The following is a 22,245-nucleotide window of genomic DNA, read 5'->3' as shown; positions in this document are numbered from 1 at the left end:
AAAGACATATTGGGTGGTTTTAATTTGATCCAGACTGTGCATGTTCTGAACTGGAGATTGGAAAATTTGGCTAGAGTGATCAGAGGGGACACTGACCTTTGTTTAAGGACATTTTTAGCTGGAACAAGCTAGTGAACTTGTGATTGATTTTTCTGTCTTTCTTACCAACAAGGATGTGATTGTGTGATCAGGTTTCAACAAAGAACTTTTTTTTTTCTTTTTCAAAAAGAAGTTTTAGGATTTTATGGCAGCAGGAAAGCCAGAGCTAACTAATCAAGAGAAGATGAGGGGTGAAAGTCAAGATGCTACAAGCTAACGCTCATGACTAGATCCACTGGTGTTATCAGCATTATAATCTTTTACATTTTCAGCTCTTAATTACAAAGTCTAAACTAAATCTTATATTTCTGCCTGATCTAATTCTTAGGATGTTAATGTGAAAATTTACAACTTTTGTCATCAGAGTTGCCTTTAAGTTTCGAAGGTCAACGTAAATAACTTAAATACAGTGAAAATCAGATGAAACAAATTTGTTCTGCTCTTTGTCTGTTGCTTTTAAACCAATTAAAAATCAATGCTATAAATTTGCTTGTGAAATCTCAGCTAAACATGGAATCCAACAAATGGCATCAGCCTAAATTACAGACTGGGGGCTGGTGTGTACGTTTTAATCTTTTGAAATAAGTGCAAAAATCATCCAGCACATGCAGTGTTGTAAACGAACATTTATGTCTTCAAGCCTGTGTCTACTATTCAGTATAAAATTGTTACAGTGACTTTCTTTGCCAATTAAAATATAGCGCTTGGTGAGTTATTCTGGAAATTTACTGTCTGCACTGCTTTGGGCTGCATCCAATGTCTACATAGTAGGGAGACTGAAGGAGGACGATTGTTTTTTGTTCGTTAATTTCTTAACTGCTGCAGCCTTTTTTCCCACAGTAAAGTAGTTTTTAAGTTTGTGGCAGATTCCTCAGCTGTTTTTATTCTGTCATCATAATCTAATAATGACATCCTAAAAATGATTTGTATTTAAGTCTATCTTAGATATTCAAATTTCTTTTATCTGAGGAATTTAACAATGACAACTCAAAAAACAGAAGAAATTTGTGAAGAGGCAAAAACGTTTTTTTGTAGAACATATTAGAAAGTTTATTTGCATTAGCAAGGAAAAAAAGACACGAGTTACATTGACTGATTAATTAAATGTTGATTTTTGAATGTTTTTTTTTTTGTTTTTCAAATCAAAGCAAAGAACAAGAACATTGTTAGAAGATCCCACTAGTTCAGATTTTTTTGTACAAAGCCAGCAGGTATTATTGGGGCCCTCCGTTCATTTCAATTCAGCGCTGTGCATCTTCTCAATGAATCCAAACCAGTGTCACCTTTGAAACACGTGAAAAAGTCCATTAAGACAGAACAGATTACTGGAATCCAGCTATGGTTGGTGTCACCAGAAGTGCTGGGGCTTCTGTATAGAACCGGTTCAGAAAAGATCCCTGGGCTCTGCTCCTCGGAGTGTCGGTCGTCAACCAGATGCTGAAGATGATTAGCGGTTTATTCTATAATGTAATGTTTTTGTGTGCACATTTGGGTGTTGCTAATCTAATCCAAACAAATGTAACCTGCATGCATTTGAAAACTAAATCTGCGTTATGGAAATCTGATCTCTTTGTTAGGAAACATTTCTAGTTTACAGTTGCGTTCTCTGAGCAAATCTATTGCGTAACATCTTAAGAACTAAAACATAAGCAGGTTAAGTCAGTATGAACATTTCTATACTTTATTTACTTTCAGATCATTTAGATTTTAAAATTAACTCTAAAAAATTCAAAAGATTAAGCTGCTCCGTTTGTTTTTAAGTCGTCTGTTTACTGAGAACTGTCATTCTCCTGTACAAATATTGCAGTCAAATTATCAACATGCTTGCGATGTTTTTGTGACAGAATCATCATGACTTCACCCAGATAAGTAATAGCAATGCTCTAAACAGAAGGGTTTTGTTGACGGTCCTTTGTTGGTTCATCCTTATAATGAGGCATAAGCTCCTCATGGAGTCTGCTAAGCTAATCTACTTTCTCATCAACAGTTCACAGGCTCTGTTCAGGATTTAATTAACTCCTGTCTTGTTTCTAATAAAAAAAATGTTTTTTACACTCCAAAGTGCAACTGCAACATGCTGAATGGGTTTCTGTTTTTTTTGTTGTGTTTTTTTGTGGCATTTTTGGTCATTAGATAATTCCTCTGTAATTTATTGAACAGAAATGTGACACTATTTTTAATTGGCACAAATTAAACTGAATTATTTTTTTTTTTAGAAATTCTAATCTGGTGGTTTTATACCTTTTCTTTATTTATTATAATCAACAATGGAAATGATAAAAAAAAAAACACGTTATTTTCTATAGGTAAAGTAGATTATAAGGACAATAAGGTTTAACCGTCAATACTTATGCGCTTCAACTTGCTTGCTCTACTGGATCACATTGTTTATTCCTACATTCATTTTATAGTTATTTTTAGCTATCAATGAATAACTTGGATAGTTCCAAACCATTATTGTATAATGGTGTATATTTGTTGTCCACATTAATTTTTGTATTTTATTTTATACATTAGTAGCTAAATTTGCTTAATCCATCATCAGAAATCAGGTCTTTTGGCAGTGTATCCAAACTAACAGATGTTTGCAAGGAGCAACTCAAGCAAGGATAATTTTTAAATGACTTATAGCAACTAATTTGATTAGTAATATGCTCAAATTAAACACAAGCTGACATTTTAAAGCATTGCTTTCCTAAAATAACTCAAATCCTCCATGACGAGCATCTTCAGTACTTAGTACAATCCCTTTGCTTTCATGACCTGTTGCAAACATGATTAATCGGTCAGATGCCAGCATCTCGCCCGAGTGCTGCATGTGTGTTTTTCAAATCCTACCAGAGATTTTGGATGACTGTGATGGCCACTCTAGTTGGTTCCAGGACATCTTCTGAAACCAGGCCTTTGTGGACCTGGAAACATGCTTGTGATTGTTCTTTTGTTTGAAGGCCATTTCGCGATTGTTTGTGTTTTCATTGTGGTCTGAAGTCCAGGAAGGATTAGATAAATTATTTAGCTCCTTTCCTGTTGGGTTTCTCAGGAATGAATCTTAAACAGCAACAGGATTATATGTGTAAGCTATGGCTTCTGTAGCACTCTGAAAAATCAACAATGCCAAATATGTTTATGTTAAAGACTGTGTGTTTTTCCCTTTGCAAGCCCCTTGGCCCTCCAAGTGCATAGAACATGTGCAGAAACAATGTGATCCTGCAGGATTGGGCCTGTGATGAGAGCATACTCAGCAGACAGACTTCTGAGACTTTGAATGCAGGAACAGCTTGGTCTTATGTCAATCATTGTGACTTGGATAAATGTTTTGTTTATAATAAACAATCTTTAGGAATCTAATTATCATCAAAATGTATATTTTTTCTTTTACATATATCCAGTTTATTTTCACTGAGAGGAATATTTGTCATATATCTTTGCTTGATTACCTCTCCACAGCTGTGTCCCACTTTCCGCAGTACCTCATGATCATCACTACTGCATGTCTGTTCTTTGTAATTGCAACCAGAAAAGTCTTTCTGAGATGCATCCAGCGCTTTGAGAAACCCGCCTGCAAATTTCACAACTCCTGACATCTCTGCAGCATATCGTTAGGGAATTCTTTTCATGCTTTAGTGTCATTACATCTGCCAAATATGTGAAGCGGCCGTCTCAACAGACAGATGAGTAAAAATTAGGCATCTTTATATATATATTCAAAAAAAAAAGAGAGGGGATTTCAGTGTTGGTGGTCCAAAATCATTATCCATCTATCAGCATTAAAGCAAAGTAGCTCATTTTTCTATAAGAGCTTAAATTGTGAGTGTCATCACACCATTCTTAAGAAAAGCAAAAAACAACAACAAAAAAAAAAAACCCAATGCATCCTCCTTGCTTCACTGAAAAAGGAATGCTTAAAAATTGAAGCCATCCAAATAACCTATTTTTAATATTTTGCCCAGGTCTTCAGCACCTTCTCCAATGAGGATTACGATCGGCGCAATGATGATGTGGACCCTATTGCAGCATCTGCAGAATATGAGCTGGAAAAGAGAGTGGAAAAAATGGACGTGTTTCCTGTGGAAATTCAAAAGGGTGAGTCACAAAAGGAAGTTTTTAGTGTATTAAGCAAGTTAATTCAAGAGGAACGTGTAAGGAAAGTGACATTCAGATTGTTCTCCAACCTTCCACCTACGGCAACGTCACTCTCACCGCAGAGGAGAGCAGCTACGGTAGAACATGGATTTACAAGTATTTTAAAAACAAGACCGTACAATTAATAGAGAGTTTAAGCAGACCTTAGCATCTGGTACCAACTGTTTGGATAACATTACTAAAACACCAGTAACTTTGAACCTCAATTAAAGCCTCCCAGTATTTTTTAAATGTCCCATAACGGAGAGGTTGAAAAGCCAAAAGGAAACAATAAGCTACGTCAGTGATTTGCAGCATGAATTAACCACAAACGTATCTCCACATGACAGGAAAAAATGTTTTCCTTTTTATTAGCTTCTTATCTCTCTTTTCTGTGACTCTGTTTTAAACACAAACATCCATCATTAAGTCTTCATCCCTCCATATGATTTATGTAATTTATTTATGTAATTTTTAGCATGCTTTACTCACCAAGAGTTAAAACATCAGGTTTATTTTTACCTTAAGCCAAATGTTAGGCATTTTCAATTTTTAATAAAACTGTGTAATTCAGCTTATTTGTCCGTTCTTCCTGTCTGTCCTTTTACATCAATATTTTTGTTTGCCAGCAGGAGACAATGGGCTTGGGATCAGTATCATAGGAATGGGAGTGGGAGCTGACCAGGGTTTGGAGAAACTCGGTATTTTTGTGAAAACTGTAACTGAGAATGGAGCAACTGAGAAAGATGGACGGTAAGTCAATTCTGCGGTAGTTAGACCCGTCACAATACGTTCTTCCCTTTTTTTTTTTCTATTATCTGAATTATAACACGGTGAAAAACGTTTCCATGTTTAACGTAAGAGACATGGAAAAGAAACAATCCCATTATTAGAAGCTGTCTCAAAAGAAAGTAAGAGAAAATAGTTGTTTAATCCTGTCTTTTGAAGCACATTTAATATATTCTGTTTCATGTTGAAGGTCTGTGCAAAACCCTACAAGAGCGGCGTGCTTTAAAGTCCTCCTCACAGATTTAACTTCCTCTTGCTGTAGGATACAGGTGAATGACCAGATAGTAGAGGTGGATGGGACCAGCCTGGTGGGAGTCACCCAGCTGTTTGCTGCAACTGTCCTGAAGAACACCAAAGGCACAGTGAGGTCAGTTTAACTCCTCTGCCCTCAGAACAACCTCAATCTAAATATCCAGCTGGCTGCCAAACTGTGTTGCTGTTATCCCACTATAATTAAATAAGCTGGTTGAGAAACTTTTCTTTCGTGAGAGTTTAGACGGGAGGCCAAGGTTCAGTTGTATTATGGTAATGATTTATAGGCAAATTTAACTCCCCTGCATTACAAAGTGAGTTCAAAAACACATTTCTAGTTTGCATACTTTAGTGTCAAAGACACAAAACGTTGTGTTGTAGGGTATCCAAAGCAACATGTACAATACTACATTGTATAGTATGCTTGTTTCTATAAAAAAAAACAAAAAAAAACAGGTTTCTGATTGGTCGAGAGAAGCCGGGAACTCAGAGCGAGGTGGCCCGCCTCATTAGTGAGACACTGGAGCAGGAGAGGAACCAGCAGCAACACCTGGATGACCCTTACGACCACTCTACAGAGGAGGTAAGTCAGCTTCACAGTGACCCTTAAGCTGGTCGTTTAGTGCTTTGTATGAAAAAACCCCCAAAATGTTTACAACAGTAAATCCTGTAATCATAATAATGCAGTAATGACATTTGCGCAGCATTAGCCATTTTACCGCTACCACACCAATCCCCCCCTGGATCATCCAGGAAATTAGCAGCTGCCTATGAGTAAGCCATGTGTCACAACTCTGCTGTTGGAAAATGTTCATTCAGCTGCCATCTGTCCATCAGAGTTGGGAAATGTTTGTTTTCTGAAGTTCAAGCCACCACAGGAGCCTAATTTTGCAACATTGAGACTATCCAGAGATTAAACGGGCTTTTTTAGAGCAGAGAAAGACAAACTTACAAAGGTGTGTGGCTGTGCAAAGAGTGTGGTCATAGTCTTATCTATTGAGTGGGTTGCTCATGTTTGCCTTTATTGTCATGAACATGCTCAGCCAAGCCCCTGAAGTGACTCCTGCGGACTAATCCAATGTTGTTTCCTCCAGGCAAGGGGTAAACCCTGGGAGTATTGCTGTACCAATGTTCAATGTGTATGAGATCATCAAGGTGTGTTTGAGCTCACAGTGAGCGATATCTTTCAGGAGGAGAGGTATGAGGACGAGGACGACGACGTCATAGAAGAAAGAATCCTTGGGTCCAATTTCTCTCCAGGGAGAAACGTGGAGGTGTTGGAGCTGCCGGACTCAGAGGCCTTGTTCATGCCGACGGACATGAACAGCTCTCAGATGGCCTTCAAGTTCAAAGAGGTACACCAAATGTCTTCTCTGTTCATAAATGTTTAAACTTCTTCTTGCTGATACAGTATCTGATTTATTAGATGGAACAAACTATCTAATTTTAATCATATCTAATAGCTGCAACTGAAGCACAGCGTTGCTACAGATGAAATACATCAACTGAAGGAAAAGGTAGGATGAGAAAAAAAAATTACATATCTTGTTTAAAATTATACACATGACAAATATTAGAAAAACTGCAATCCCATGCAAAAGTAGTCACACTCTGAAACATTGTAAATTCTGTGGCAACCACAAACTTCAGGATACGTCATTCGGGTTTTATGTGATGGACCAGCACAAAGAAGAACATAGTTGTGAAGTGGAAGGACAACGGTTCATGATTTCTAACGTTTCCTTGAAAAATAAGTCCAGGATTCATCAATAAGTCAATACTTTGTAGAAGCACATTTTGCTGCAATTAAAGCTGCATATTTTTGATATTGTGCTCCTCCTAGCTTTACTTATACCACTGTTATTGTCAGTTTTGCAAAATAGTTCATTGTCAATGAGATTTTATGAAGAGTACCTGTGAACATTGGTTTTCAGGTCTTACTACAGATTTTCATTTGTTAGGATAAACTTTGTCTGGACTATTGTAACATGTTTATTTGAAGCCATTTCACTGTTGCTCCGGCTGTATGTTTAGTTTCTTTGTCCTGCTGAAGCTCTGCTTTATTCTCAAGTCTGTAGCAGGCTCTAGCAGATTATGTGGGATTTCCCCGTGTTACATCCGTCTTGCAATCAAGTCTGACTGGTAAACGGTAGCATGATACTTCCACACTCTTATTTCATTGTGAGGACGGTGTGGTCAGGGAGATATGCGGTGTAACCTTCCATCACAAATAGTTTAACTTTGGTCACTTTTGGCCAGACGACCTTTTTCCAATGTTTGTTCTTCTGCATGACTTGTGGAAAAATGCTCACAGGTTTTCTTATGATTTTTTTCTGTTGACTGATTCTTCGTGGATCTCTGCAGCTCCTCCAGCGTTACCATGGACCTCTGAGCTACTTCTCTGGTTATTCCTTATTAGCCTCGTCATGCTGGGTGTTTATATTTCATGCAACTTCATTACTTTGCGTCAATCCATCACATAAAATCCCAGTAAAATAAATCGAAGTTTTTGGTTGTAAAATGACTAAATGTATCCAGGTTCAAGGAATATGAATATATTTACCAGGTGGTGAATGTAGTGGCTGTAGACAGTAATTAGACTGTGCATGTATATAGAACAGTCTTTGTATTTTTAAATAATTGTTTCACCTATAATTGAATTGTTTCCCCTATGTTAGTATTTAGCTTTAAATTAAAATGCACAGTTGGCGCCACAGCTAGAAGAAAACCAACATTTCTGTGAACGTGTGGTACAAGATTGTGTTTTTGTTGCAGCTAAGCAAATCAGAGGAGGACAAATCTTTGTGGGAAGAAAGGCAATCTGCACTGGAACAAAAAATTGAGGAGAGCAACGACAAAATCCTAAAGCTGGAGAATTACTGGCTGGAAGCCCAGGCTGTGTGCAAGAGTGTGAATGAACAATTAGCCGAGAATCAGGCTCAGTATGAGGCCCTGGACAAGAAGTACAACAAGGCCAAGAAACTGATCAAAGACTACCAACAAAAGTGAGTTTAATTTCTTTTTTCAGCTAAGATTGTGATTTTTTTAAAAAGTGTTTTTAGTAACAATCAACTGAAAGCATTATGTCATTACCAAAAAAAAAAAAGCAAAATTTTTCATATCCCCAACAGAGAGATAGATTTTGTGAAGAAAGAGGAGGAGCTGAAAAAGACTCTGGACGAAAAAGACAAATGGTACAAGGAGCAGCTGGAGAGCCTGCAGAACAGGGTAAGAATCCGGGTCAGACAGTGAAAGCTTCTACACCTGCTAACCTGCTGCTGTCACTGAAATAAACATGGCCATGACGTTTTCTGTCCACAGATTGCTGCCCTGGAGTCCAGAGGGGCTTCAGCTGTGGAGAGTCAGAGCGGTCTGGACTCTGAGGACAGACTCGGCAGCCAAGACTCGGTCAACAACTCACAATCCATTGACTCTCTCTTAGGTATATAGTGCACGCTATGGTTAAAATCCCAAAAAAACATAAATTTGTGAAGGTGAACCCCCTTCTTTAGCAAGCACCGCTTATTTTTCTGTTGAAGATCAAGACTGGACCGAAGTGGTCCCTGAAACTACGCGCCTGGACACCAGCGCTCAGAAGGCCAAGTGCCGGTTGGCTCAGATGAGCCGGCGCCAGGCTCCAACTCGAAGCAAACTAAAGGAAGGCCTGGCTGAACCCGCTCATCATTCTCAGGTCTGAAACTCTGAAGCCCCTCTGTTCTGCTTTAGTGTATGGTGCAGCATGCTCACTATGGAGGTAGGGTTATGTGTCATAACTGGCAGGATGGACTGCAGATTTGATCAACTGTTGTGATATTTGAGTTTGTTATCATTCTCTAAATGTACAGACGTGTTCTGAAAGACAGTAGAATCCTTTCCTAACTCAGTTTGAAGACGATAGCATAACGTTGAAACACAGCTAACCAGAGGTTTCTTCTGCATAAATAGCTTTTATTCTCCCTTCCTTGCATTGTCCTTGTAAATAATTAACTCGGTCCCTGCAGGAAACTGAAGAAGAGGACGAGCAGGAGGAGCAGGAATCTGCCGGGAGGCGGCAGTCCACCCAGGAAAGCCCAGCGCTCCCTGTCGACATCTGCCACCCTGGAAATGGACAGAAAGACGATCCGGGCGAGACCGGAGATACTTCCAAAAGCAAATTGGAGATGTCCAGCAGTCCATCTTTGTCCCCGTCACTGGGGGACAGTGCTGAATGCTGTAGCAATCCTTCATTGTCTTCTCCAAAACACACGTCCTCACCACACTCTCCTCCGGGTTTGATGCGCAACGTGAAGAAGAGAGAGTCCAAAGGCAAAGGGAAAGAACTCAAAGGTACGCAGGAACCTGATTTGATGTCTGCAACAGCAAAGGCTTTTTCTTCTCGCTAATCTCTGCTTTGTTACAGAGGATTTGAGTGAGTCTTCTACAGCAGTAAAACCTAAAAGGCGATTTCCAGATTTTGGGCAAGTATCCGAATTATTCACTGATCATTTGCAGCCAAGATCTCACCTTCTTAAAAAAAAATTAAACACATATCCCTAATGATCAAAACAGAGGCCTTCGGAAGTCAGGCGGCAAAGGGAAAAAAGACAAAGAGAAAGAGGCCCTGAGAGCTTCTTTGGACAGCAGGTATTACTCTGCTAATATTCTATATTTTCTTAATGTTAAGATGTTTTCTAATTTACGCCTAGCATCCAAATTCTTTCAAATTGATAAAATGTCAATGAAAAGTCAACTTCTACTTGTTTCAGCAATTCTGTTCCAAAAGTGAAAGTAATGTATTATTTAGAATAAGCACAAACACATTTCTGTTGATTTAGAAGGTCTAAGTTAGTAAAAACCTTAAATGTTTTTCATCAAATTAAAATATTAGATAAGAGTAATAAAACAGTATTTTAAGAAATGCTACATTCTAGTCTTTGAGATGCACAATATGCAATATCAGACGCCAAGTCCATTCAAGAGTTTGCAGGAGAGGTTCTGAAGTTTCCGGTCCTGGTCCTGCTCTTGGTTCTGTGTTTTATCAAGTCCAAGTTTGTTGGAGATGCTGAGTTCATCTCCTACCTGGTTATTCTCCCAGAGGCTGGGAAACTGGGCTTCCTTAATGCCTCAGCAACAGTCTGATCATCTTTATGCATTCACTGCATTGATAGATGGATTCATGCAAAAAAAAAAAGCACACTTTCAGTAGGCAAAACCTTTTATTAATTTTGCTATTAGTTTCAAACATAAACACTTGAAGTGTATCACTCTGTTGCAATTTCTACATTTTCAGTGATAACCTTGGTACAAACTTGAGGGTGATATATTTTAGGCTTGTTGCCATAGCAGCTGAATAGCTGAGGCTTTGAAGCAGAGAAATATTGTAGCTTTTGTCTTTTTTGATGTCGGAGTAGCAGAACTCTGCATCTCACTGCTGATCTGATGTCCAGGGGGTCTGCAGAGCTACTAGAGGAATCTGGAGGGAACCTGTCTCCTGCAGAGTCCATGACCTCTGTCCCCACTTGTATGCCTTTCTCCTGGTTTGGAGACAAAGACAGGGACAGAGACAGAGACAGAGAGCCGTCCTCGTCCAACAGCAGCCTGCCATACGCTGCAAACGAAACCAGCAGTGAGCAAAGCCAGGATCGTAAAACTAAGGTAGACAACTGTTTTGTGAATTTATTTAGATAAATTGTAGGCACCTCATTTTTATTTAAATTGTCTTTAATGTCTCGTCCTGTCACTCAGTCTCTAAATATTGTGTGGAAAACTATTCCAAATAGCCAGGATGAACTTCCTTCTTGACTTCCTTAGGCAAAATGTTTGGATCTGTAGAGAATGTGGTAACTCTGTTCTGGTTGGGTCCTGTGGTGTTTTTCCATCACGTGGTACTCTGCAGCTCCTCATCAATAGTTAGGCATAACATTTTGTGTATTCGGTAATTTAGATGTTTCAACTCGTTTTACTTGGTCACTGCGGGGAAAGTGGTTACAGCATCCAGCTGTTCGTATTAGAAATATTACAGCCTGAATCTGCAGTGATGCTGCAAATCTACCGAGTGGAAAGCCTGACTGTCACCCAGGCTTTAGTGGGCTGCTGTTCCCACAATTCCCTTTTAATGAGTTCAAGACACGAGCTGAAGCTTTGGCTTCACTTTTCGAAGAAATGACTGATTTTGTGGCTGTTTTCTTACTTTACTGCTTTGCTTTCTGACAAGTCTCCATTGACCATGTTTCTTTAAACAGACAAACCTCTCCTGGTCCTCTTTATTCAGTCGCTCTTTAGATTTGGTACAGTATACACGTTTTATTATTCCTTTGACTCTAGATCACAGTCAGTAGTGTATTACTAACCGTTCCAGTCCTACATCCCTGGAATAATTCACTACTTGTTTTGTAGTGGGTATGTGGTAAAGTTTTAACTTCTAATTTTACCCGTTTTTTTCCCCTTTTACATTTACCTTAAGAAAGAATTTAGGCTGGTTGGAGAACAAACAACCCATGGGTAATTTTCTAGACTTTACGGCTAATTGGAAAATGCTCTTAAGAGTTTTATGTGTAAATAAATATAAAGCGTTTGACTTCTGCCTAACTTGGTGTGTGTCATTTGAGTTTATGCGTTTATTATTTTAATGAGTCACTTTGATTAAATCAGACAGCCTGCCAGTTTAGATGCTGTTTTCTTTCCTCCAAGCTCAGCAGCAGTCTCCTTGTAAAAGTATTCACACCCTTTAATCTTTTTCTTTCTTCATGTTGGAGTCATAAACTTGGACTGTTTTTTTGAGGCTACATACACACTGTGCTGAAAATCGAACACACTTCACACTGACCACGCCTTTACCCACAGTGAAACATGGTGGTGGCAGTAATATACTGTGGGCAAGCTGCAGGACAGCTGGTTGGAGTTTGTGATGACGGATGGAGATTAATACAAGGCAGTGTTTGGGTGAAAGTTCACCTTCAAGCAGGACCAGCAGCCCAAACACAGTGCCAGTAGAATAGTTTAGAGCAAAGTATGTTCCTGCGTTAGAATGTCCTAGTCAAAGTTCAATCCTAAATCTTTAGACTTAATAATTATGCTCTACAACAGATCTCTCCACTTGATCTATATAACAAATAGTAGGCTAACCATTTAGTCTCTAGATGAGAGGTCCCAAAAGACTTGAAGCTGTCCACACATTTTAGGTTAATATTTGTAAAAAAAAAAAAAAAAATTGAGAGCCATATATATTACTTTGCTATTTTACAATAACGGGCTTTTCTGTTAGCTTCTCAAATAAAATGCTAATGAAATGCATAAACGATTGTGGTTGCAACAGAGTAAAATGTGGAGACATTAAAGGGGTGTGAATACTTCTGCAAGGCTCCATGTAACAAGTCAAACGTATAAACATTTATGAAATACCTTCAGAGAAAACATTACCTCATACCTGGAGTTAGTGTTTGTTTTTGTTGTGTTTTGTTTTGTTTTTTTGGTGGGGGCGGGGACAGTTTCTCAGTAGAAATGGCCTCCTTGTAGTTTAGCGTGTCATCATGTAGTTTGGGTGGTGGACTGTTTGTAGTTTGTAGGATCTGACCTTTCTTCCCCTCACATGTTTAAGGTCACAGTCATGACTCTGCTGTGTAATCAGTATTAACTGCCACCACTGTAATTACTTTTAATCCCCATGAAAACATCCCTTCCCTCAGCTGTCGTCCTGAACAGAAACTGGTGTTTTGGTTGATGTTGCTTTAGTAAATGCGTTCCTTCTTTCCCATTGTTCCAGAGTTTTTCAGTCATAGATGATTCTAGCCCTGCCAGCCCCAGTTCAGACATCTCTGGGTTTGTCGCTGAACCCAATCTGTCTGGGCGCTCACACACTTTAATCTTCTCTTCCAGCGAGGTGAGTGCTCTCCTTGTTGTTGTGGTCACAAAAGCTGTGTGGGGACGCCCTGATGCAACTGAAAGGGGACATTCTCAAGCATGCCCTTTGAGCCTCGCCCCCTTTCATAGCACAGATTAAACCGTGAATGGACAGAGACAATATGAGCGCTGCATGTCTGTGTGTTAAAGCCGGTTTGTTTTGTGTTGCCGCAAGTCACGTGGCTTAGCTTTTTCTTAAGTTGGCTATGATTTGGATGGTGCATACTTATGCTTTATCGTGGCTGTGTCCTGTTTTTTCCTGTTTGCTTAGTGATGTTTCTTTCACCTTCTAATCTGATACAGTTCGTCTCTGCAGCTCAGTGTGAAACCGTCTGTACACGCTGCAGAGTTTGGGGGGTGTTTTTCTAGGAATGCACGCTTGTTTTTCTGTGTACTAGCTTGGGGAATGTTTATCAGCTTTTACATGTTGTAGTTTACTCGTTTTTAGAGATTTTAGGAAAGTTAAAATTTGCTTTGCAGCATTTCTGACCCTTCAGTAGAAAGGTAAAGATTTTACTCTCCTTTCTCAACATACTTAAAGTCCCGTTGAAACAGCTATCACATTGCTTGCATTGACCTGTTGTTAATATTGATCAGCACTCTCACAGAAATAGTTATAGTGCCATATCATGTGGCTGCTGAACCAAGTTGGGGGGGGGGAAATCAGTAGGGGTGCACCGATTTGAATCTTAAACACTGATGTCATCTACTACAGCAAAGGTCTAAAAATCAAGCAAAGGTCTAAAAATCAAGCACAGTCTTTTTTCCTCTGCAGTGAGATAGATTTGACTGATAGACCGGCCCACCAGGTCATTTATACACGTTTGCAGCTAAAAACAATTTTAAAAATCGGGGATCGGCCAAAAAAATCTGCAATCGATGCACTCCTATAAATCAATTCCAAGTTTTGGTCAGAAATTTAAATAAACTCAGTCACGTTGAAAAATACGTTGATTTGGACCTTTTTTGATATGACATTTAGAGTTCAAGGAAGTGTTCTTTAAAGTTCAAGGGCATGTCCTTGAACTTTAAAAACAGGAATTTGGGATGATGTGAATTTACTGTGAAATTTTTAAATTACTCTGATAAACATGAAGAGAAAATTATGCATACAGACTGAAATTGTCTACACATAGTTACAGAGAAAGTACAACATTTTAATTTAACCATCAATAAACTGGTTTAAGTTTGACTGAAAATGTAACCTCACCAAAAGAAATTGAAGTCATTTCAATTTGTTCATTTTCATGTTGGAACAACCAGTTTTGTCTACCATGCTTAGTGCTCCTATGTGCAAAACATGAACACAGTCGTTTTTTTTCCAACAGCACAATGATCCTAAATGCACATCGAATCAAAATTTACACTGGAGCCTGTTTCATATCATTTTAATCCGGTTTTTGGATTAGAAAAAATTCACAGTTTAAACTTGCACACCCAGATCATGTTTTTAAACTTCACTGTAGTTGTTTGTTGTTAATATCCCACCATGGGAAAAAAATGCTGAGAAATCAGGGACTATGATGAGTATATGCAAACATAAAAAACAAAATTTTTATGCAATGGAAATAGTATAATCTGTAGGAGGAAACAAAAATAGTGCTGACAGCCTCCTGGTGCCCAACTTTTAGATTTGGTTTTCAAATTCATTTAAATTAATGAAAACATTTTGCCTGAAAGCAAATAAACAATGGATTAAAAGCAGCAGTATTTATATTTTTACTTCCATCTATAATATCTGTTTTCTTTACAGACGTTGGATGATGAACCAGTCCCAGTTGGGAAAGAGTATCAGTGGCAGAATCGGCCCATCTCCGACTGGACCAATCAGCAGGTCTGTCACTGGCTAATGGGCATGAACATGGATCAGTACACATCTGAATTCACCGCAAAGGGAATCGATGGCCAGCAGCTGCTGCACTTAGACAGCGACAAACTGAAGGTAGAACAAATGCACTTTCAAAATATTCCAGTAAAACCAAGATACAGCATCACTTTAACTCTGGTCTCATAGTTGCTGCCCCCTTGTGGCCAAAGTAAAACTTCTCTGACTTATTGGAACAGAAAATTAGCTGACAGGATTAAACCTGCTGTAAATTAATGCAGGTAATAAATTTGTATAGTTTGTCTCAGTGTTGTGATTACATTTTTTTTTTCTTTTTCCCTAAGGCACTCGGTGTGACAAGTCAAAGTGACCGCTCCACTATTAAAAAGAAGCTGAAGGACATGCGGAAAGCCCAGGAGAAGCTGGAGAAACAGCGGGAGAAAAAAGAGAAAGAGGGCCGACGCAGTGGGAGGCTGCCGGTCCAGGGCGACTCCATCTGCTGATCAGAGCTGTTCAGAAAAGTCTTTCCTTGACTTTCGTCCCTGTTCAGAAAAAAAAAAAAAAAATTCTGTATTTCTGATTCCATGATGTTCCTTTCAGGAGATCACAGTGGTTAACACAGTTGGCTTAAATCATTTGGCCAGCTGTGAGGAGTTTTCTATCATTTTCTACCTGTGCAGCTTTTCTTCCTTGCAGTCCAGAGACATTCATAGTGTGAAGTTGTTCATTCGTTTTGAATGGACAACCGTCCTTTTGTGACTCTACAGGATGTTTGGAGAGAGTCTGCCTAGCTTCTCATGCTGAGACCGTGATGTGCCAGAAACCTCCTTGCAGGACCTGAGGTGGTGGTTTATATTCAGAATGTTTTTTTATTATTGTTTTCTATCGGTTTCCATTAACTACAGCTAAAAACCATTTTAATTAAATGATGGGGTATGTCAAGTTTGGTAAGAGACCAAAACAGATATTCTAACACTTTTACCACTAAAAAAAAAAAATCTTGAAACTATAATTATTGAGATCTGTTTCCAATTATATTGTACAGTCCAGATAAAAGCACTATCAATCTTTTAAGCTTCAAGGCAGCAAAGTTTTAAATGTATAAATGAGTTTTATACATGTGCCTGTTAACTGCATTTTTACTTAAATTCCTTATTTTATACTATCTACATTTTTCTACTAAGTAGAATAGCCAGACTTTTTTTTTTTTTCTTGTCAAAAAGGAAATGAAATGAGAACCTTATCACGTAGGGACCAGGTGAATGCTGCTGCTGTGTGCCTGACTTGGACTGTTTGGCTTGAAAGGTACCATGATGCTCTGTAAATACTCAAAGGATGAGCCTGTGGCAACGACTGGTGTGGATCCAGAGCCGTGTCACGTGTGAATGCAAGGCTGGACGATGAATGTTCTCCATGAAACCGAAGTGCTTCCTTTATTCTCAAGCCTAGTTCCATGTTTGTACAAAATATTAAATGTTGGACCAGAAGAAAACGATGTTTTCTGAACTCTGAGATGCTAATCTTGGTACATACAGCATAAATAAACTAATAATCACTTCTCATGGTTTCTATTGTGTTTGCTTGTCTTCGTTTCACATTGTAGCTTAAGTCACAGCTACATGGCGTACTACAAACGTTAGCTATCCCCAGTTAAAGCAACACGTATCCTCTTCAGGTGGCGAATGGTTTTGAGTTACCATGGAGATGTAAACTACAAATCTCATAGAAACGAATAGTGACAGGTTAAATGTGATCACATCTGGTGTAGGGCTGGGCAGCAAGTCAATTAGCAACATCTCAAAAGTGCGCTCCAATCCAGAACCGCACATAATTCTGGGGGATGTAGGCAGAGGAAAGGCTTAGCTGCTCAATCTCTGACGGCGGGTGGTATCAAGTCGCTCTTTCGTTACCTAGCAACAGACTTTCGGGTAACTTGCGCAGCAGCTGTTTGAGGTTTTCGCCACTGCGCCTCAGAATTGTTTAAAAATAAAAAGAGGTGGCATGAAGGGAGAAAATGATTGCTCAGAAAAGGCGGGAGTCACCATGGCAACATGAGCAGTAACGTAAATTTAAGATATTCTCTTCAAAATAAGAGAATTCTTAATACACAGAGCAGGGCTTTAAAATAAAGACCAACGTAGGTTTCATATTTGATATGCTCAAAACAGTAACTAAAATCAAACTCTTTCAGATAAGTTATAACCTTGATGGTATGAAGAGCACTAACACCAGTGATGTGGATGAAATTGTTAATTTTTGAAAAATAAATCTCACACAATCTTCCACAAATGTTTCAACCTTTCCAAGATGCTTCAAATAAAAATCATTGTCGGGGTTCAATTATTAAATGGGTTAAGCTTTATAATTTCAATAAAGCAAAGGTTTAAAAGTGTTTTCAATTTCTTACATTCCTGCCCCCCTCTCCCCCCCCCCTCCTTGAGAGTTTTAGCTTCTTTTATGATTTCCAGTTCAGTTCTCTGCCAAATGTTCAATCTTCCCTAATCTGAAACATTGTCTTAAATTCAAAATATGGCTTTTAGTTACATTTTTACAGAATCCCAAAGATACCAGTTTAGCAGTTCAGCTGCTAACACGGCACCTACAATGTCATTTTAAATTTAGTGAAATAAATTTAGTTTTGTGCTCAGTTTTGCTGTAGTGAGTGTTACTTTACAACAAAACAGACTTTTAACAACAGTCATTTAAATAATTTATTCAAGCCTTTGTCCCAACAGAGCAGGATATATCATATTCTGAGAAACGCACAGAGACACCGATTGTCCTCAACAATCCGGCAACGTGGAGCGCTGCTGCACACCTCAACCGATATCTGAAGACTGAACCATCATCTCCCTCCCTCTACTCTGTTTGCATAGAGCTTTTAATACAAAATATTCTGCTAAATCTTACAGATAAGTGCTTCTAGTGCAACATATAAACAGTGAACTAAAGCTAACACAAACAGGTCTCTACACTGCAGCGCATTAACTTATAGATGACATACGATCTCATTTGGAAGGTGCTGAATCTCGGTTGAAACAGATACTCCAAAATATTACAATAAAATCTCTAATGTAAATATTTTTAATACAGTTGTAACAGAGTCCTGTTGAATATTTTCATCAAAACAAAGGAAAAAAAGGTGCAGGTTTGTTTTAAAGCTTCTAACTATCCTTAAAAGAAAATATCTCAAAACCAAACAAAACTGTACAACAACCCAAAAAAAAAAAAGCAGCTAATTTACATCAATGCCTCTTATTTGTTCCTCTTAAGACAAATTACCACATTTCAATAAGCACAGCTACAAGCTGAAACTACTGATGCCGTTTTGAAGCGAAAATAAATTCTTCTACCAAGCTGCTGTAAAATGATGCTCTTATTCTCAATGCAGCAGCTACACTTAAAAAAAACAACAACAAAAAACATATGACACCAATTCATTATTCAGTTGACAGGAGTGCGAGCTTGGAAACGAATCCAGAGCTGGTTGTGCTCAACTCTCCATGTTCCCCAGGAAACCAGGTCCTAATCACCACATCTGGTAAAATATATGGCACAAAACTTTCTTCCCGTTATACTTTTTTTCTTCTTTCTTTGAACAAATCACCACCGCAGTCATCAACAAGAAGCTTTTCTATTTGTTTTTTCTTTTTTTTTTTTTTTCTTTTTTTTTTTTTTTAAACGCACTGCTACAAAGAAATTCACTCTTTGGGTTCAGAAACTGCGAAATGTGGTCAGGTCTTTGGGCTCCTTGCTGGGGACGCACCAGTCGTCGGCCTCGTGCATCGCCTTGTAGTGCTTCCAGGCCGACTTGTTGTACACCGGGAGCCTCTCGATCGACTCCGTGGACAGCGCCTGGAACAAGACCGAGAGGAAATTCTGCTATTTTTCTTTTTTTTCCTCTCGTTCAGCCGAAGGAGCCTTTAAATGCTTGCGGCGAAACTCAGTTACCCGTATGTAGATCACTGCGTCCGTCCCATATCCCTCCAGAGAGTAGAGCTTCAGGTCTCCCTGAAAGTAGCGAGCGTACAGGCGAGAGATGGGCAGGCCGTAGCCGTAGCCAGCCTGTGGAAAAGCTTGGACGTAATTTATTTTATTTTTTTTTTCAATATTTCTCAATTAAGGAGCTGTTTTCTTTAACCTCCAAAATTCAATAAAATTTTGAATTTTATTCAAAAAAATTTTTTTACCCCTTTCTGTTTGGGGTAAACTTCCTGCTTATAAACTTAAATTTAATGTGGTGCAAATCAAATTTCTAAAAAGGCTTTGAGCATGAAGGCTTTGTGCGTTTCCACCGTTCACACTGACCAGAGGAGCGGCTCGGGAGCCGTCGATGCTGGGCCGCGGAGCTGTGGAGTACGTGTAGGTGAACAGCCGGTCGATCTTACGCAGAGGCACGCCACCTCCACGGTCACTCACCTGATCAAAAAAACCACTGATTAATCCGACGAATGTGCAAACCTAAGTTTGAAGCTTTGCTTGTAAAGATTAAACCGGACTGGAGTTCAGTTTCCATTTTACCTTGACAGTGAGATCCTCAGAGCCAAGAGCAACCTGTGCATGAACGGGAGGATACTCCATCGCGTCGCCGTATAACTCCATCGTGGCCCGCATGGCGTTCTGCAACGAGCGTGACAGAAAGCTTTGACAACGGCACACCGTGATTTAGAAACTGAGAAACCAGAACAAGAGCTAAAAAACAAAAGGCTCACCTTAAAAAGCTCAAACACCATGTGGTACAGATGAGACGGAACGTAGACAACAGTGACGGGTTTCCCCTCGTCTTTGACTGTCGGGATAAACAAGAAAACTGGTTCAGCTGAAACCCCTCCGCTGTTAAACAGGAAAAAAACATAACTTCTTTCTGAATAAATTACCATTAAATTCCTCCAGAATGAGCTCAGGAGAGTTCATGTAGAAACGGTCACAAAGGTTTCTAGCATTTTCAAAGGCATCTGCAAGAAAGTGGAAGTTTTTTTTTATTTTTTTATTAGAACTGAATCTTTAAAAAAAAAAACAATAATAATGTAAACAACAGGTACCTCTGATAACCTCACTGACACCACAGTGTGGATCGATGCTGCCGATCTGGTTGGGGTGTGCAGGATTCACCTTGACCTTCCCGCCAAACAGGAGAGCTGCAAACAACAGGCAGAGAGTGAGAGTGAATAACTCCACGCATTAAATGAGAAACGACGAGCAGCAGGAGTTCACGATGACGATATAAAAACACCAGAGTCAAAAAAAATAAAAACACTTCCTGTTCGATACTAGACATTAACATGAGCTAAACGTGTTCATATATGTGGTCGAGTAAATGGTATAAATCTACAAATTTCTAAATAATTCACAACAGTTCATAACATTTTTTTTTTTACATGTTTAACTGTATCTGACATTTAAAATGTTTATGCATTAAATTAATGACCTGAACTATAGCTATCCTGTGTTTTTGGGCAGGTTAGATGGCAGGAATCTTATGTGAGAACGGTAATTACAGCAGCTACAGACTTGAACTCTGTTGGAGTAAAATATTTAGTTGGAGGGCTTTCAAACCAACCCATGCGCAAAAAAACTATTTAGCTATGTTTACATAGCTAAATATGTAATTTATGTAATTTGACACTGCTTTTGTATCTCTTCAATACATGCTTGAGTGAGTTATGTTTTTATTTGTAGAGGCAGATAAGCAACATGTTGCATCAGGTTTGTTATTGAGCATGGAGGAGTGGGAGTGGAGCGTTTATTATTGTTTTGTTCGTGGCTTTTGTAGAGGGAAATTTTTCAAAAATGGCTGCAGGAGGTTTACTGAAAAGACTCCTGAAACGTTTTGGCTTTGACCACTGATAGCGGCTAAATAATGAAATGAAGAGAACGTCTCACTGTGCTGGTTGAGCAGCATCCTGATGGATATCCTGCTCATGTAGAAACGATCCAGAAAGTACTGGACGTTCTGGCTAACGACCGGGTCCGTGCCGTACGTCTCCTTGTACTCCACCAGCCCCTGAGCCATGGTGGGAATGACATCGTTGTGGCGATTTCTGATTTTTATCACAGCGTCTGTGAAACTAAGCAGAGGGGAAACGATTAACAAATCTGAACTGCAAGGACAGAGTCGCTATTTACATGAGTGAAGCACAGAGAAACTCACTCGTATGTGACTTTCTCGTCGTCTGCGTTTTTATCTTTGAAATCCAGAATATCCTGAAAGCTCTGCATGTACCTGGGAAAGAAAATAAAATGTCTCTCTGCTGGTTTGGGAGACATGTGAATGGAAAAAAAAAAAAAAAGCAGCAAAACCTGCCTACCAGCTCTGGACCAGCTGTACTGATGGAGTCCTCAGCAGGTTGTCTGGCAACAAGTTGATCTCCTTCATGATGTTGGCCAGCCTCACAGGCAGCTCCTGCCTGAGGAAGGCGAAGGAGGTTTTCTCACACGCATTTTCTGAGCCTGTGAGAGAAATTGAGAGATTTCTGTGGGTGTGTAACTTCCCTCACTTAGACCATGTTATTATTTAGAACATATTATTCAGAAATTGTATTTACTTTTGGATAGGAGAGAAAAATGCAAAAGTACTGCATCACTCCCCTTCAACTTTATCATATAAATTCTGAATAAAGTACGTTAACGTTTCTGGCTGTATTCAGTTCAATATGAATTCAACAGGTTATGTGGCTTTATAATGCTGTTTCATTTGGTTCCACCAACCTGTGCAGCTCTTACCGAAGTCCAAAAACTGCTTCATTGACAGCGGGGAAGGAGAGAACCTGGAGTAAAAGTCAATGTCCTTCCCAATGGACACGCTGCTCCTCAGAAACCTCAAAAGCCTCATGATGACACCTTCCTGAACCTGCTGGAGTCAAGACGAAGAGCGGCGTCCAAGGCGAAGACTTCTTGTTACTGCCTCGCCGTTTGGAGGATTATTTACAGCCGGGAAATCGCAGATGTGCTGTTGTTTTAATTATCGGTGACGTACTTGACTTTTTAATTTTGCTTCTATGTCCACAGTCCCACATACACTGCTATATTTCGGCATCGTCCTTTAATTCAGGTGGTCACAGCTAAATCCGTAAAGGAGATAAGTCAACAAGCTAATCCAAAGAGCCAGTACAAAGCCAAGAGAATTACCTCCCTTCGCGTCTTCGTGTTGCGTCATTTCTGTGATTGGAAACCGGCGTAAAGTTGCGTCATCTGCAGGACTGGAGTGTAGAACAGTTGATTTAAAAAAAAATCTAAAAACTCTGGATTCTAATCCTTATACTTTTTTTTATTTTTTAATT

The 22,245-nt window shown here is 39.2% G+C and overlaps 2 protein-coding genes across 8 annotated transcripts; one reads left to right on the top strand and one right to left on the bottom strand.

Annotated features, from left to right (window-relative positions):
• The first annotated feature begins 4,011 nt into the window (after positions 1-4,011).
• On the top strand, positions 4,012-16,526 carry LOC103134394 (neurabin-1-like). 6 transcript variants are annotated; one of them, XM_016668645.1, is made up of 18 exons: positions 4,012-4,182; positions 4,851-4,974; positions 5,273-5,377; positions 5,719-5,845; positions 6,453-6,617; positions 6,726-6,779; positions 8,038-8,267; positions 8,394-8,490; positions 8,584-8,704; positions 8,802-8,953; positions 9,264-9,588; positions 9,662-9,719; positions 9,811-9,885; positions 10,689-10,896; positions 11,484-11,528; positions 13,004-13,120; positions 14,894-15,082; positions 15,310-16,526. In XM_016668645.1, exons 1-18 carry the CDS (start codon positions 4,152-4,154, stop codon positions 15,466-15,468), a joined length of 2,382 nt encoding a protein of 793 aa, XP_016524131.1. In that variant the 5' UTR covers positions 4,012-4,151; the 3' UTR covers positions 15,469-16,526. The 6 variants fall into 6 exon arrangements, with proteins under 6 accessions (XP_016524131.1, XP_007546686.2, XP_016524132.1 ...); XM_007546624.2 differs by having other exon boundaries at positions 4,854-4,974; positions 15,310-15,468; XM_016668646.1 differs by lacking the exon at positions 11,484-11,528.
• Positions 16,527-17,662: 1,136 nt separating this feature from the next.
• On the bottom strand, positions 17,663-22,138 carry pdk1 (pyruvate dehydrogenase kinase, isozyme 1). Of its 2 annotated transcripts, none has more exons than XM_007546475.2 (11): positions 21,674-22,138; positions 21,274-21,415; positions 21,117-21,188; positions 20,849-21,033; positions 20,008-20,103; positions 19,843-19,920; positions 19,678-19,754; positions 19,487-19,585; positions 19,274-19,384; positions 18,917-19,030; positions 17,663-18,820 (listed from the first exon to the last, which is right to left on the bottom strand). In XM_007546475.2, exons 1-11 carry the CDS (start codon positions 21,795-21,797, stop codon positions 18,680-18,682), a joined length of 1,239 nt encoding a protein of 412 aa, XP_007546537.1. In that variant the 5' UTR covers positions 21,798-22,138; the 3' UTR covers positions 17,663-18,679. The 2 variants fall into 2 exon arrangements, with proteins under 2 accessions (XP_007546537.1, XP_007546538.1); XM_007546476.2 differs by having other exon boundaries at positions 21,689-22,134.
• Positions 22,139-22,245: the final 107 nt, after the last annotated feature.

Source organism: Poecilia formosa, unplaced genomic scaffold (assembly GCF_000485575.1).
Source record: "Poecilia formosa unplaced genomic scaffold, Poecilia_formosa-5.1.2 Scaffold16, whole genome shotgun sequence".
NCBI lineage: Eukaryota > Metazoa > Chordata > Actinopteri > Cyprinodontiformes > Poeciliidae > Poecilia > Poecilia formosa.
This window is presented reverse-complemented; position numbering and strand designations above follow the sequence as displayed.

Coding starts and splice junctions, on each gene's coding strand:
- LOC103134394 (XM_016668645.1), top strand. CDS start 4,152: ATGGACGTGTTTCCTGTGGAAATTCAAAAGG. Junction 9,589..9,661: donor CAAAGGGAAAGAACTCAAAG/GTACGCAGGAAC, acceptor GCTTTGTTACAG/AGGATTTGAGTGAGTCTTCT. Junction 9,720..9,810: donor AGGCGATTTCCAGATTTTGG/GCAAGTATCCGA, acceptor TGATCAAAACAG/AGGCCTTCGGAAGTCAGGCG.
- pdk1 (XM_007546475.2), bottom strand. CDS start 21,797: ATGAGGCTTTTGAGGTTTCTGAGGAGCAGCGTGTCCATTGGGAAGGAC. Junction 21,189..21,273: donor GTACAGCTGGTCCAGAGCTG/GTAGGCAGGTTT, acceptor TTTCTTTCCCAG/GTACATGCAGAGCTTTCAGG. Junction 18,821..18,916: donor ACGCAGTGATCTACATACGG/GTAACTGAGTTT, acceptor GTCTTGTTCCAG/GCGCTGTCCACGGAGTCGAT.